The 17,198-nt window shown below is 42.7% G+C and overlaps 1 protein-coding gene across 1 annotated transcript in view; it reads left to right on the forward strand.

Annotated features, from left to right (window-relative positions):
- Positions 1–16,550, forward strand: part of klf13 (Kruppel-like factor 13) — an 18,641-nt gene extending 2,091 nt beyond the window's left edge. Inside the window, exon 2 of the mRNA XM_046038394.1 lies at positions 9,946–16,550. Within this exon, the coding sequence (XP_045894350.1) occupies positions 9,946–10,253 (308 nt within the window). The 3' untranslated portion in view covers positions 10,254–16,550. The remainder of the gene's footprint in view (positions 1–9,945) is intronic.
- Positions 16,551–17,198: the final 648 nt, after the last annotated feature.

The following is a 17,198-nucleotide window of genomic DNA, read 5'->3' on the forward strand; positions in this document are numbered from 1 at the left end:
GCTGATCTGGCCAGCAACAGACTCAGCTAGCTGAGCCTCGACTCAGGAGCCTCTTCCTTACCGCTGCTCTATAGCCCCCCCCCCCCCTTCCCCGCCGCTACGATCCATTCTTCACACAAAAACACACATGAGCCTGACGGCCCAGAAACAAAACAGATCTCTTTTGGATCACATAAGAAACGCTTTGTCTGCACCTGACCCATATTTGAGTCATAGAGCAAGAGCAGGAATATGTGCAAGAAAAACACAGCTGTACTCAGAATTACAAATATGTGGGAGACCTTCTTGACATTCAGCCCTGGCCTTTTGCACGATTCAGTCGTCATTTGTCTCAATATTAAAAATCTGTGAGTCGTCCTCACAGGGGTAAGTACTTGTCTCCTTACCTAGTAAGCTTTTCTTTTGGCCTGCCTTTGTAGTAGGAGACACTCCCCCGTCTGGCTTTGTGTTTGGTTTGGGTCCATATGTCACTAGATTTGTTATAATTTAGGAGAATTTCATATGGATGTCGTGTGTGAAAAATTCATAGAACTGTAAGTACACAATATAAGACATCATAGGCCTGTTGTATGGTGATTTTCCATGTAGGTGGTGGATAATCATGGGTTGGTATTGTAGTATTTCATCCCAGTGTTATCCATTCTGATAGAGAATCACATATACAGCTGAGTTTATTCATCAGGGCTGCAGTGGTGTGTAATCAGGCTAAGAGAGACACTGATTTGACTTACGATTATACATAAAATGGGGATCCATAATACTCCAGGATCATTAGTTAAATGACTTCCTAAAGGGAACAAACAGGGCCCTGCCCTTGTCTCTTTGCCTGTTAAGTCTGTATAGGATACACTCCTGTGTCTGGCTTGTGATTGGTTTGTGTCTTATTATTTCTGATAATGAGGACCGTTTCTGCTTTTGTGATTGGATAGTCAAAGAACGTGAGCCATCTCAGTTCAGCTGCCCTGCCTCAGCCAAACTTGCAGCAGCACTCACAGAGCCAGCCTCTGGCACGGACCGTGCTACCCGTCAGTCATGACCATGTGTTTTTAGTGCAGATTTATTGCTCTGTATTAGCGCTGCCCTTGTCTCCTTGCCTATTAAGCGTTTCCTTTCGCCTGCCTTTCTGTTTGGATATGCTCTGGTCTCTGGCTTCGCGATTGGTTTGTGCCCCATAAATTCTGATAATAATGGCTCTTTCTGCTTGTTTGATTGGATAGTCCCAGAATGTGGGTCATCTGAGTTCAGCCGGGGTGCCTCGGCCAAACTTGCAGTGCTTTCATAGGGCCATCCTCTCGCTGTGTGCTTCCCTTCAGCCCCTACTAGCAGAGTCAGGAGAGAATAGATTTCAGCCCAGTCGGTCCCAGCCAAACACGGCTATCTAATTGAGGGGGGAAACAGACGCACATTATGGACACCTAAACAAAGAGCCTGGGACACGGCGTCCTCACTTGACTTCTGTAATGCCCAAAGTCTAATCATCCCAGCATTTGAGTGTAAGAGGAGCTGAAATCTAGATTGTATTTCTTATGCAAAGCCCACAGCATATAAAAAATCACTCCCATTACTTGCTCAGAATGAACTTCGTAGTAATGTATTATGATCTATGATGAGCCATGCAATAAAGATTTAGTTTATGTTATGATGTTGTTTGGTGGTATTAGCTATTGCTCATTACTACTACAGTAAAGCAACTTTGAAAAATACCAGGAAGACAGTTCCAACTTTATTTATCTTGACTTTTGCTGCCCCTCCTGTAAAGAAGTAGAATAAAAGTTTATTTGGACAGCTGAAAGCATTAAAGAAGTATACATTTGGGGGGGACAACCTAACGTAACGATAAACCTTGAGATGGATTATCCAGAGTAACTGTGAACTCCATCCCTTCCTGGTTAAGGGTTCCCTTAGTGGAGACTAAGTGGTTTAATTTTAGGATTCTTCTCAGACACACTCGTCTCCTCCGACACAGCGTAAAAGGCACACCAGGATGTAGCAGACATGAGAGTACAAGTTGAATTTAAATACCTTAATCACACTACATTGAGTTTGATGGCGAGGAATCCACTGCAGTTTAGCGGTCTAAGGTTACCAGACAGCTTTTGTCTGATCTGGGAGGGGGGCTTTTCACCAACACATCTCCTGCAATATGGGAAAAAGCAGTCCTGTAAAACATATGTATAGATAAACTCTGCCATATACATCAAAATGCTTCTGATGCTTTCTGAGGACTTCTCCCAGCAACAGTTTTCATCCATTCTTTTTTGACTCCTTGTCTTAATAACCGAAGACCCACTTTTCCAGGAGGTGTCTGGTGGTTGTGGAGTACATGGTGTTCTCTGTGAAGCCTCATTACTCTGCTCTGGTCATGTCATGCAGACTGCCATCTCCAAAGGAGAGATGGCCCCTGACAAGCTCATTACAAGTCATGTCTTCTTCAGAAAGAACAGCCTGGGCCTTCTGTGCCCCCCACAGCTGGGCCTCACAAAAGGGCATCTTGTCAGTGTGCAAGACCTGTTCCAAAACTATTCGAATCACCAGGAGGAACAGGGTCAATATTTCTCACAGACAAAGAACATAATGACATATTTTACAGTTGGTTTGACGTTTTGTCTGGACCCCTTTTGTGTTAGGCTGGGGGGTACCTCTAATACTATGAGATGTCTGCAAATCCCTCCACTTTCTGTCCGAAAAAATTAGTGGCACCACCTGGCAGCACAGATCCACTGCCATGTAGACCCCGTCATTCATGCAAGCTTTTTATTTTCAGCTGAATAACTGTGGTTAATGACATTTTTTTAAACGTGAAATTATCCCAAATTCCACATGGAAAAAAGAAGCAGGAGTCTGATTATATATACTGCATCTTTGCCAGTGGTTTTATATTTGGCTGCACTGCTACACAGAGTGCACAGTGTTCCTGTGTGGCTGGTGGCAGTGATGAGGTAGCAGGGTGGAGATGGGGTTTTCCTGCTCTTGCCTGAGCCTGACCATGGCACTGCAATGGATAAAAACTCTACTGGGATACGAGAGGTCAGTCTGTCTACCTGCCACACGGCAGGATTTCCACCATCCCACCCAGTTGAGCCATGTTTCTCTTGAAGGGTAATAAAATGATGACTCCTCAAGAGATGCTTCACAATTTCCATTTTTGATGTCACCATTCTGGTGACAAATGTTATGTTTTTAGCCATACGAACATGTCCGTCAGTCGTTTCCCCACTTTGGTCCAGATGAAATATCTCAACAGCTATTTGATGGATTGCCATGACATTTCATGGTCCACACAGAGCCTCACTGACTTTCCTTCTAGAGCCATCATTAGGTCAATGTTGGAATTTGTCCAGTACTTGGGTTCCTGACAAATTACCTGCCAAACAAATGACATTCCCATCAACCTCTGCTGTTTTAATGGTAAGTAGTAATGTTAGCATACTTAAATGCTAAACTAAGATTGTGAATGTGGTGAACATTACCTGCTAAACATTAGCATGTTAGCATATCAACTGTAGCATTTAGCTCAGAGCACCACTGAGTGCAGCCTCACAGAGCCGCTAGCATGTCGGTAGACTTCATAGTCTTGTTATAACGCTTGCTAAATAACAAATTCTAGTGTTTTCTTCTGCTGGAAGATAAGGCCTAAAACGCTACTCTTGTAAATTAAATCTGGTTGGCCTGCGAAGTCCACGCATAGCAGTACAGTATGTTTCCATTGGACACATACTGTACTGCTATGCGTGGACTTCGCAGGCCAACAAGGTATTAGTTAAATCTACTTGATCCTCGGGATGTAAATAAAGCCAAAGTAGAGCCACCATCTTGCCTGTTCTAATCCTCTGGTGCAGTGTTGCTGCTCCATGAAAGTCATCTTTGATGTGTGTGCTGGTACACATGCTGTCCATATGCTATCCTATATTTGGACATGCAAAGCTGATATTAGGATAGTTCCTCACTAATTTGAAATCTGATTTAACTGTGATTAAATGGCCAATCATGCTCGGTAAACACTCATAATACTGAAAGGCCCCTGTCAGGGAGCTTGCTGGCTTTGTTGCTTTCAGTGGCCCATGGGGCTCATGTATTCTGTCGTTAGCTCTGGAGTAGTTCTATGAAAGCTGCTCTGTCTATTCCCCATACCAGCCCCTCCCACCCTTCTCTAGCCTGCAAAGCAAAATAGGTGCTGAAGCGTGTTGTGTTGCAAGGCCGAGCCCCGGCCATGGCTTGTGGCATGGTGTTGATTACCAGCGGCAGGAAGAGAGGAATACAGACCTGTGGAACACTGTGCATTTATCACTGTTCAAAAACCACCAACCAACATCTCACATCCAAGGGAGGGATCAGCAGTACAAAGACGGAGAATATACAGTGTGGCAAGGTGGGGGTGGGGTTAGATACCAGGATATTCATTTTCAATGCCCTCCATTGATGTAGGTCATTTATTCAGCTGCATTTGCAGAAATCTGATTAACGTTTGAAGGGCTGTGACCTCTGCAGCAGAAAACACCCATATCAGGCTGGCACTCACAGGGTCCCATCTGAGAGTTCGACTCTGACTGTGTCCACTGTGTTGTGTTCAGCTCAACTGGAATAAGAGAGGAATGGCTGACAATTGCTGTGGAGCTAATGTCAGAAGGAGTGTTTTGTCCCTACTGGGCTGTTTATGTTCCCTACGGTATGTAAGGTGTGTCCCCTTTCTCTGTGTGATAAATCATACTGTGGCAGACCACGACACTCTGGGGTGTGGCCCTCGGCGGAAGATGAGGAGTATTTTGTGGAGTCTTGCAAGAAGGAGGGCATAAAGATTTTGTCTATGAGACATGAAAATATTTCTCTCCCACCCGCCATCAGAGTATCAGGTATAACATTTGACAGCAGGCACTATCTCCAGCCTGTATCTCCTCGTATCGCAGTGTGATGAGGCCTCTCAGGAGCTAGCAGGGCTATGGCTCTTTGTTTGGCACTGGGTAATGAGGATGTCTGTCTCATATGAGCTATAGTGTCGGACTCCATCAGTGGAATGAGCTGGCATTGTACCGCGTGAGTGAGAGTCACGGATGATGGGGCATCCCTGCTCCCACCTGCTTCTGCAGACCAGCTGTAAACACCCATTGATGGCTGCAGCTGTTTGCATGTCCTTAGTTAACCAGAGTTTAAAAGATAAGGAGAATGTCTGCAAAACATCAAGGCTGCAGGTTGTTGTAGTATGCACTCAAGGCTGAAAGAGAGCGCCCACTTTAACTAATTGAGGCGAATGTGATGAGCTGGTCAATGCAGGCGAGCGATCCCTGCCTTTCACTTTAAAGAGTTAAGGGGATGAAGAAATGTATGGCTAAGTGTGTGCAGGAATCAGACGGTCACACTCGACCCTGCTGCATGTCTGCGGGTGAATGTCAATAGCCCTGTTCTGTGCAGGCCTAGGGGAGTGAGTTACGGTTAGTACATGCAGCCTGTCTGATTGAAATGCATTACAGGAGTGCCTCTCCTGCTGGGAGCAAGGCTGCTGCTATTGTTCGCAACCTAACAGCTATAGGTCCACGAGGAGAGGTAGGCTCTTCAACGCCAAGCAAGGTCCCTCTCAATAAAGACAAAAGATGATAATAGATCAAATCCCTGTTTTTGGAGCTTTCTCTTGAGCCGGTCCTCATCATGAGCGCCTGACCCACCCAAGAGTCCTTTATTGCTCCTGCAGAGACGACTTATTTTTGTTTGCTTCAAACTCTGAATGAGGCTCCTGAGAAGCAGAATAACTGTTTTGACTGAGTTGTTGTCTTGGTAATTTGACTCCTCTCTCCCACCAAGTTCATTTTTCATAGACAAATAGCTACATACACAGTTGGTCTGATCTCGGATGTGTTTCAATTCAAGGCGTGCCTTTTTTTTCCTTTTCTACAGGCCGCAGGCCGAACTTTGTAAGTCTTTGTTGTTTTTTGCACAAGAGAAGCCTGCATACACTGCTGTGTAAATAGTGGAATGAGGAGCTGCAAAAGCCTTAATGTATATTTATTGTTCTGCACACACATGTTCAGTGTTTATATCATCGTGGCATGTGATGTTGTGTGTAGCGAGAGAGGCCGGGCACGGTTGGGTTAACCCCGTCTGCTCCAGTGGTTTATGCCGATGAGGGATTCGGCAGTCATTTTAGTATTACCCAAAATCCCATGAATGGTTGTCTGCTGGCAGAGTAGCTGGCTCCTGGTTGGTTACAGGTCATAGTCTGTTGTAAACATGCAACCAAATTACAGGATTGTGCTGAGCCCTGCCACTGGAGTTAGTGGTACCCCTCTCATTACAAGTTGCCAAGATGACTATGCCACTAAGCCAGCACTGAAGTGAGGTAGCTCCAACTCTAATGAGCTGTGATCCACGGTCTGACTCAAGTTTTACTTTCCTTTCTTGAGCTGTTTACTTGTAAAAATCCACGGTTTATTGTGCACCTTGTTTCTGAGCTCTGTAAAAGATATTTCCTGTTCTGGTTCTCACTGTGCAGTTCAAGGTGATCTCTGAACTGTATGAACCCCTACCCCTCCCACCCTGCAGAGCTATTTATTCTAGTGCTCTTATGGCAGACTCACATGGAGGTTTCAGCTGTACACTGTGTGAGTTTGGCCCATGCCTGAGGACACACCAGGAATGTTATCTTGTTTGAAATGCTGGTAGCTTTTGTTGGAGCAGGTGACGGAGTTGAGTTTGTGTGCTGCTGCTCACGTCAAAAAGAGATTTGATTTCACCTTTGCAGACAGCATCCCTTACACCAGGGAGATGAACTCAGATTCCGTTTCTCTTAACCATTTCTGCAGAAACCAAGGAGCCAAACGTCTTCAGATATGAATGAGAGTAGGACGGAGGGAGAGCAGCAGAGATGAGCTGTTTATTTACTGACCCAGTGGCCTCAGAGAGAACAGTTATATAACAAGAGTACCTGTGACATAATCACATCGCCTTGGAGGGGGGGACACTACTGCTTAGTAGAGGTACAGTTTGCGTGCATGATGTAACTCACTTTATGGATAAGTGGGTCACTGTGTTTGTTAGGGAAAAGCTTCCCTCCCCTCCCACTCCCCCTTTGCCCTCTGCAATTGACACATTCTGAGAAAGACAAACCACACCCTGGATGTGGACGCTGCCAGAGATGGGATAACCAATCGGTGGGGCCTGGCGTCACAGTAAACGGTGCCCTGCTGTGACAACACTGGAACTAGATGGCAGTAAGAGCAGGGTAAAGGGAATAGCTCGCAGCATTCGTCTTTCAGCAGAGATGCTGAGTAATAGCTGCAGTCTATTGAAATATCTTGGAGTGTGACATCCTCCCACCACACAGGGTAATAGACCCTATCATCATTTCCACTCAGGATCAAAGCATTTGTTCCCTAAACCTCCTCATTGTTACCAGAAATTGGTTTTTACTGCCCTCAGGAAATCGCAATCCTCATGTTATGAAACAAGCACAACATTTAATTGGGACACTAGATTTTTCTCTCTTTATGTGAGTGAATCTTTTAAGGTTGACATTAAAGCAGCAGGATTTTCTAATGCATATTCATATTGTCGACCTAAATGCCAAAAGCAGTTTAGCTTGAGGTGAAAATGGGCAGCATATCTGTTTATTCTGCATTATCAGAAGTCGCGGAGCTCTAAATAATTTGATGCGTCTCAGTGCCGTATACCTGATCCTTCCACTATGACTGCATTACTGTATCAGGGCAGTTGGACTGGATATCTCAGCCCAGCTCTCTGGTGTCTGGTTAAATATTAATGCTGTTGGATCCGTTACACTGGTTATTGAGCTTTAAGCAACCCGCAGAGCTTAGCTCTACTTTTTAGCCAATAACTAATTTTGCAGTGCCAGGTGGCAGCACAGACTGCTTTTCTTGGTAATAAGGTATGAAATCAGACTATTATGAGTCTCTTCAATGAGATTAGTGCCATAAAAGTTAAACTGCCTCCCTAATCCAGGATGTGTAAACAGGGTCAAACAACCAGGGAAGATGGATTGTTTCTTTGTGTGTTCGCAGCAGAGTAAGAACGGTATAGATATTTTTGAAAAGGGAGACAAGGCTGTGTGCAATGTGTGGATGCAAATGTGTATATGACAGTTGCAGAGTTTACATACACTGAGCTCACTGAGCCTGCAGGAACTATAGTGGGCAGGGCTGACTGAGTTTGTCTGGAGCTGAGGTGAGGCGTCAGAGGCAGGAACACAGACCGGGCTGTCTAGACTTGCTCTGTCTGTCTGCATGTTTTGTAACCATGCAGTATAGGGGGGGAGGGACCGAGACTAGTAATGCAACGAGTTCTTGTTTTTTGAGACTCACTGGCATCAGGTAGGATATGAGTGTTTGATGCTGAACAGCGTTGTTTCCATTGTGCCCCTGAGGGAAACCACATAACAAAGAAAGCCTTTGGCAGTCTGTTCTTATGTGCTCATTTGTCATACCACCTATAAACATTCATGCACCCCACTGTCTATTCCTTTTCATACCTTAAAACCCTGGCACAGGCTTACACATGATTGATTATTCTCATTCTCAGGAAAGAACCATTAAACCATTAAAAGAATATGTCCTGCCCTTCTGTATAGTACTGCACGCTGGTAAGACTAGATGCTGATGTAGTTATTGTCAGTATGGAAAACAGTATGGATGTATGGAATACAGTATTAGACACAATGGCCAGTGGATGCTGAATGCTGTATTTAGGCTCCATGCATACTGTTTCCACATCAGAATGGAAGGAAACCACAAGATATATAGTACCATCTGGGTTTGAGTAGATTTGTCTCAAAGCCCACTTTTATTGCCTGATGGAAGGGGGAAGGGTGTAATTTCCCATGTGCCGAGTCACAGATAGTTGCATGTTGGAAAATGGGCTGGGCAACCATTGTGAGTGTGATTAGCATCTGGAACTTAGATAATTAAACTGTGCCTGCTCCTCCAGCACAGTGCCAATTTTTAGGTGATTTACCCCAAGTCCCATGGCTCATTACAGCCTCTTTTGTCTCACGTTTTTTTTTTATATTTTGAAGATGTCTTGGGTGGTTTTGAAATCCTTCCCTTTGTTGACCTATCTGACCTAGCTATAACCTTGTGATTATCCTTGATGACTCAGAGCCTGCTATGTACAGAAAACAGTCTTGTTCAGCAGGCCTGGTCTTCTATGAAAAATGTCTGTTAGTCGTGCGTGGCAGTCTTCATGACCTGTAAACACCTCATAATGAGTCACTACTCTCACTGTGGTGAGCCATTTGGTAGCTACATGGTGAGCACCAGTTTTCTCATGCAGAGTGCAGGAATTTGTACACATCACCATTTGTTTCGTGTACGTAAGTGATTGCCATTGTAAACAGTCCTTCAATCAAAAGCACTTAGGGGGTGGATTTTGTATGTTTTGGCCATTTACAACAAATTGCACATATTTTACATTCCTGCCCATCATCCTCCCACGAATAGTTTGAACTAGTGATTTTTAGAGTTTGAATTGCATTTTGATTGTGTTGTTGTCAACCTTTCAGCACCTGTATGCACCCCTATTAATTTCACTATGGCGTTAAAATCATCTTGCAGAGACTTAGAGTTAGTTTGAGATAAGTAACTCATTATCGTGCACATCATGTCTATTTTTACATCCGTCAAAGTTACAGTGTTCCTGCTGCATGTTAATGCCACCGAAAAGCGAGGATGGATTTGAAAAGTCTGCCCACACAACAATCCTGTAACTTAAAATAACAGCATGCTTGATGTTCACTGAATTCTACCTCACATTAGCCAACTGAAAAACATGTTTAAAGATGGGAAAAAAGTGTGGTGTGTTCAAAAACAACGGTTTTATAAAATTAGAAAATTATGCAAAAACAAGTGGGAATTGGTCAGCAGTAAGTTATTGCTCTTAATACCATGTAGCTATCTTCTTGTGTGATTAAACACTGAATTCTCTCCATTTCTCTGTTTGTTACAGGAGAACGGCCTTTCCCATGTACCTGGCCCGACTGCAGTAAGAAGTTTGCCCGCTCTGATGAGTTGGCCCGCCACTACCGCACCCACACAGGGGAAAAGAAGTTTGGGTGCCCGCTTTGTGAAAAGCGCTTCATGCGCAGTGACCACCTGATGAAGCACGCCAGGCGCCACTCAGATTTCCAGCCCGGCATGCTGAAGAGACCCCATGGCGGCAGCAGCAGCGGCAGCACCCCACGTCCCAGCTCCCTCAGCGACTACAGCCGCTCGGATGCCTCCAGCCCCGCCCTCAGCCCAGCCAACTCGCCTTAAACTGAAACCCAGTCGCACTTTCTGCCTCTGACCTCCGAGGCCTGTTTGTTGCACAGTTGTCAGCAACCCCCCCCCCCCCCCCCCCCCCCCCCCCCCCCTTGCTATTTCTGCGCTTGCTGTGGTGTACCATACTGTACATAATTGCTTATTGTAGTGCAATTACTTGTGTGATCCTAAAAGAAAGTAATGCCTTTCCCAAATGGCAATATTTACATTCTGTACCATATGTCTGTATTTTTTTTAGCTTCGGATCATGGCTAGTTGTCCAATGTATGTTCATAGTCAGCTAAACAAGGTTTAGAAGAAAGAAAAAAACAGACTCCCTGACAAGTCTTATCAACATGTTTCTTTTTTTTCTTTAGTTTTTTTGAACGGGTGAAGAAAAAGGGGTACACACACACCTCAGGATTGAAGACAGTTGCTATTTCTGTAATACCACAGTACTTAACAGTACTCACATTGACTGCACAATATACTCATCACTTTACTCTGAAATTCAACGGGGGTTGAATTTTACGCCCTGCTCAGGGATGGCCTTGTTAGCTTGAAAGAATGAACACGGTGAAGAGAAACGTACAGTACATCTATAGCAGCCTTACACTCAACACAATTTGCACTCTTTGGTTTTTTATTGTGTGTTTTGGTTTTCAAGTTTGAGGAAACTAGCCCTGCTGTCATACAGTCAATCAAACACAGTAGTTATGTTCCGCTCTCACTTGTGTTCTCGGGACTCATATGTTATTGCTGTGTATTAAGAAATCAATCCCCAAACCTCCACCGTAGTAAACAAAATACATCTGGTCCTCCACCGCAACGTTAATATTCAGTTGCCATTACACTGGGTTAAATATGTAGTTCATTAAACATTGGTATGCAGTATATACTGGATACATCTGCATTTTGGGAGTATTGGGATAATATTGGAGTAACATTTTTTATAAATATAATGACATACCTTAGACCCTTTAAATAGAGGCAGTTAAGTTTCAGAGCAGCTGTTCATGCTTTTTTTTAAAGTGCTGTATCATCAGCCAGTATTTCACACAAAATGGACACACAGGGACTTTAGTTGAAACAATGTTTATCCCTCTCTCAAGCACATAGGAAAAAGTACCAAAGACAAGACTGAATGAAAGCTTTCTATTCAGTCTTGTAAGCTGTCCTTCATCGAGGCCTGGGGCTGGTGGTTGGCAGTATCACAGGTAGAGCCAGACAGCCTGCTTACTTCCCTCCTCCTGGCTTTGCCTTTTGTGGCCTCTCTGGAGGAAACAGCTGCATCCCACAAGAAGCTATTCACAGCCCGCAGAAGGAGTGCTAACATGCTATTCCCTTGGGATCCTCCCTCGCCCATCTGGCTCTACCTGTCCTGTAAGAGAGCGGTGAAGCTCTGAGCCTCCCTGATTGCATAAGATTGACTAACTTGGGGGTCAAATGTAGGCCAGAGAGTTGGGCAGAGCCGGGCTGGGCCGCGACATAGTGGAGCACAGAGTGAACAAAGCAACTATCTGCAATAGACAGGCAAAAGAGGGCAGGACCTGATAAAAGAGGAGAGGTTTATCATGAGCTGAGCAGCACGGAGAAGGAGACACCCAATCGCAGATGTCTCCCATCTCCTCCTCCTTCCCCGATTCCCTTCCTTCCTCCAACTTTAGAAACTGTGAGTGGGGAAAATGGCTGTAATTAGTGGGTTAATCCAACCTGTAGGATAAGAGTAGAAAGAGAAGCATATGAACAACAGTACTACCTAGACAATGCTAGCAGTGTGGTTGGGATGTACCCAACTCCATCTGAAGCACAGGGAGAAATCCTTTACTATTGCTGGAGAGTCAAATTTCACAATGCCAAGGGAAACTGTCGCTCCAAATTCACACAGATAAACCAGAGCTCTCAAACAGCTGCTTTTAAACTTCTCTCCCGCAACAAGCGGGCTTTTTAACTGTTGTAAAAATGTTTGAACCAAAATGAACATATCAGCAAAGTGCAGTGCTCACCAGCCTCACGTCATCCTGCCTGTGAAGCTCAGATCTCCCGTGAGAAAGCTGACTTGTGTTTCTAGACAGACATGCCTCAATAAGTCAGGCAAAAGGCACAGTAAACCTTCCATGGACACGGGCACCACTATCAAAACCGCTGCAGCCCCGCCAGTCTGTGTTATGCCTACATTTTTTTTACATCTTTTAATACTTCAGCACTACAGCCGGAAATAGCTTCATCCATGTATGTGGTCCTGTCAGACCCCTCCAGACTGTAGTCATCATGAATTGCATGTGCTAGCTTCAGCCTACCGACGGCTCGACCGACTCCTGCCCTGCAGTCCCGTGCTTCCCACTATATGCATGTTAACAACTGCGCCTTGGAAGTGTAGAGGGTTTTTGAGGCAGTCTGGCAGGTGTAAGTTCATGAATGGCGAGCCTTGTCCCTCGGTCTCCGCAGCAACTATCTCTCGTTAAAGTTGTGAAGAATCATCTCTGTCACATCCTCCAGAAAGAAAACATCCCTTATTTAGATCGAATGCAGTAGTTTCCTCAAAAAACGCCACATGTTAGAAAAACAACCCTCTGTAAGATGTTAAAATTGTATCCAGGCTGCAAGATGACACTTTGAATGCCACAGATCAGCAGCTTTTAGGGAAAGAAGCACTAAGAGGGTTTTACATTTACCATTTCTGGAAAAAAACAACTTTGATTTTCACCAACAAATTTTTCAAATTGCTGCTGAGCAGCTTTTTGTGTTATCTATCCATTTTTCTTGGTTTGTAGTGTAACTTTCTCTTGCAAAAAAAAAGTAGTTCTTCACCCTTAAGCAGGTTTCCTTAATCACTTCTTAATCCATAATCTGCACATTTACCTCAGGGTCGACATCCGCAAAGCAGAAACGGGACAGTTTGTGGATTTTGTTCTAACATCAGTTGCTGCACAGAAATGTCTGCCAGCCTCCCCTGGTATTCCTGGGTGCTTAGTGCTCACTGCTGGTCAGTGTCCGACCCCACTGGAAACACAGGAACGCCTCCGTACGGGCCCAGCTCCTGCCTATAATGTCTTCATAACATCCTACAGTCCTGCTATACGCCTTAGTAAGCACTGGGCACTCTGGAGCTGTTTTCAGTGAAACGCCCCTTTAAACACCTTTGACCCGTAGTGTCAGTGGACTTACAGTAGGCGACAGCAAGCTCCTACCATCTGAAAATAAACAGACTGTGACAGTGTAAACATCCAAGTCTATCCATCCATCCAGACTGCCCCAGTGACATATAGGCCTCAACAGGCAGTGTCTCATAACTTTTATTCTCACTGTACCAAATCTACTTGAATAATTCAACACAAAAGGCCATTGAACACAGTTTTGTCCATTTTTACTGTACTTGCTTTTGTTGTCAAATAATTATTAACCTCTGTGGAGAAAGGTGTATAGTCTATTAGTTTTTTCAATTGTCTTCAGGTCATTTCAGCAACTCTTTGGAGTTTATCACAGCGTTAAGGTTGACTGTTTTGTCGGGCTGTTTAAAGGCACAGCATTTTGAAATTGTGAAAAAACATAATCTCAGCCCCATTGATGGGGTTCACCCCTTTAACCAGAAACACTTGTTGATGTCAGGATGCAGGTTATTCCAGTTAACCTGTTATCCAAATATTCCTCCCAAGTCAGAGAATGACAGATTGTTTGGGGTGATGGTAACAAAAGCAGACTTTCTGACCTCTATGTACGACAATTTCAGATGGCGTTACTAATTTTCTTTTGAAAGTTTTCCATAAGAATAGAGACCACAGCATTGTGAGTTAGCAATGTAGTCATCATTTTTATTATTGCTTTTATTTGTCTCATATGAAATTTTTAAGCTTTTATATTTTTCATGAAATCATACCTCTTGAAATATTTGACATAGTTGTACATTCATATCTTTTCAAAACATCCATCATGTAGCTTACGTTTGCTTGAAGAGTAGCACAAATAATTAGTGGTTTTATTTGTCCCTACTTGAATGAAGAAGGAAAGAACGATACTTTTTTTTCTGTAAACAAAAAACACTGGGCTACATTTTATATAATCACCCCATGTTGTCAGGGTCCTGCACTTCCTTGTAGATTGAAAAAGTAATCTTTCCAGAAAATAATAAAATCGTATTTTGTATTTTATGTTACAGAAATATTTAAAACATCCATTCCCTACTGAGCTCCACACATTTGTCTTAGTTAAACATGTTGTATGTGAGGGATGATGTCAGCTGTAAATTACTATGAAACTCCATTTCAGCATTTTTTTAATCCAACTTTACGATTGTAATCCCTGTAAGATTACAGATTCGACACCTGTTATAGAAAAAGGACTTTAAACAATGATAAAATGGAAAAACAAAGTTTCTACAAGATGCTAATATTTTTTCTGCTAATTGTAAAATAAAATGAATTGATTTTTGCCTAGGAAAGAACTAACATTAATCTTATTTAAAAAGTTTAATATTAATTACATGGATAAATCACTGATCAGACCGTCTCAACTGAAATCGTCATGATGATGATCTCAATGTACAAGCATGACTGATGCAATTGTGTGCCAAAACTATAATGGTAACTTCATAAAGATGATACAAACGTTGAGGGTCAAAAAAAACCTAGCTACTATCAGACATTTAACAAACTTGTACAGTTTTATAAAGTGACATGTTTTTATGTAATGTACAGTAATATTTCTTTTCTCCTTTATGTAAACATTTTGATTGTGTAGCTTTGTTTTCATTTGGTTCTTGTTATTTAATTTGTTCTTCTTTGCTGTACAATACTCAAGCATTGTATAATGGCTTATTACAGGTATTTTTGACATAAACAATCTTAAAGATAATGAACACCCAACCATTCCAAAGGATTGAAAATTGCATTTGCTATAAATGTGCTGCTTATATCGACCCAATGCATTTTTGTAGGTTATGAATAGAAGTCTGTCTTGACTGTGAGGTTTTGCACATTGTCAGTTGTGCACAAGGTACGTTTCTCATTGTCAACATTTCCCAGGTTTTAATCTCTCATTTCTTCTCTGTGGGCTCTTGGTGTAGGCCAAGCCGATTCAAATGAACAGCATACATGCAATATTTCAAAGTAATATAACCTATAATGTTTAAAAATAAGGACATACAGAGCATGTCTTCCCCTCATGACAAAGGCCTGAGGCTTTTTAGGGTGGGGATTATGTTTAAGAGGCAGCCATGATTGGAGAGAGTCGTTTTTGAGTAGTGAGAAGTAGCTTTGAGTTTTCGCAGCTCATCAGACGCTCCACAGTTGCAAGTTGTTACCAAAGGCTTTGAAGGGAAAGATGAATGTTGCAGTAATATTGAACCCAACCCAGTTTAGACCCCTGGGTGTAACTTTATGCTGTAGGTGTTGATCAATGGATGTTGTGCTTAATATAGACCTTTTTCTAAATCTCAAATAAGCAACCTTGTTATTTTTTTATTTAAAAATCACTTGAATGAACAAAACCCATTTAATTATACATGCAAACACACTCTGAATGAGTAAAAAGACAAAAACAAAAGAGTGCGTAGGAACATGCAGCAAAGCAGACCATATCTGTCTGTACCCTTCACTGACCATATGGGTCTTGCTTGACTGCCTGAACTGACACTGTGTGGCGTTTGCTCTTTACTTTACTGTAGAAATGCACACTGACAAAAAGAAAAGTCTTTTGCTCAAGCGTTTGGACATTTAGTCCTTAAAGGATTTGTCTTTTCCAGGTTATGCAGCACACAGTGCTGTGAATGACCTCCCTTTTTGATTACAAAGAGAGAGCCTCTCACCAGCCTTTTGGTTCTGTTTCCTGTACCTGTTTGTCCTCAGTGTACCTCCTCAATGTAATGTTGCTCTCTTGATACCTCTGTGCGTTTCTCCTCTGCCCATCACCATCAGTTGCCTGTTGTAGGACTCCATGGTGCTGCTTCCCCTTTCAGCACCAATATAATCTAATCTGTAAATAACTCTCGACTCAGCTATGGCCAGTACATTTGTCTATGACCTCACTCTAACCTTCAGGTTTCATTTTTTTTTCTCTCAGCAAACCAAAATCACTACATTCAAGTATTACAGTTGTACAGTTCCTTGGATTCTACACACATTTAATGTGCTGGTCTTAGCTGCTCTGCTGTACCTTTTTATGGCATTATTTTTTACATGTTAGACAATATATTGTGACCATGTCCTATGCAAATATGAAAAATAACAGATTGTTGAATAATGTATGTTGTCATAACTTGTATGCATGAAATAGTGAAGTTTACATTTGGAAATAAATTCATAAAATAAGCAGCTACAATTTGTTTTGTGCTCATTTCCTTTTTCTGTTCAAGTGACATTATGTGAATGAATACATCCCCTAGGGCTTTGTTTATGTATTTGGTGTAGTCTGGAGTTGCGTCAAACGGCAATATTAGGCTGTCTTGGCTCAATTTGTTGAGTGTCTATGGGATAAAATACCATAATCATGATCCCATAAGTATCCAGGAATTGAGCGAAACTAAGCAAGTAAACTAAGAGGTGGTGAGGGGGCCCACTTAAATACACCTGCATTATGGGATAAGGATTAACGCTAAAGCATAGGCTAGTAGTATAAGAAGAGACATTAAAGCATCTCATACGGATTAGACAAAAACCTATTAATTGGTGAACTTAAGAGGTGCTGGTAGGCTAACTTCTGACAGAGCCAAGCTAGCTATTTTTACACTGAAGTAAGCTCACCAGCTGCTGGCTGTGTGCCTTAACATCATATTTATGGATGTGAGAGTGGTATCAAACTTCTCATCTAACTCTCGGCAAGAAAGTGAATGCCAAAATGTAAAACTATTCCTTTAAGTCAGGAAACTGACTGAGTAACATTAGCCACCATAAGCTAAGCTATAGAGACAAAACCTGAGCAAGGGGTTTGTTTTATTGCTTAAATTAAATGTTTTAATTTTAAGAG

Source organism: Micropterus dolomieu, linkage group LG22 (genome assembly GCF_021292245.1).
Source record: "Micropterus dolomieu isolate WLL.071019.BEF.003 ecotype Adirondacks linkage group LG22, ASM2129224v1, whole genome shotgun sequence".
In the NCBI taxonomy this organism is placed as follows: domain Eukaryota; kingdom Metazoa; phylum Chordata; class Actinopteri; order Centrarchiformes; family Centrarchidae; genus Micropterus; species Micropterus dolomieu.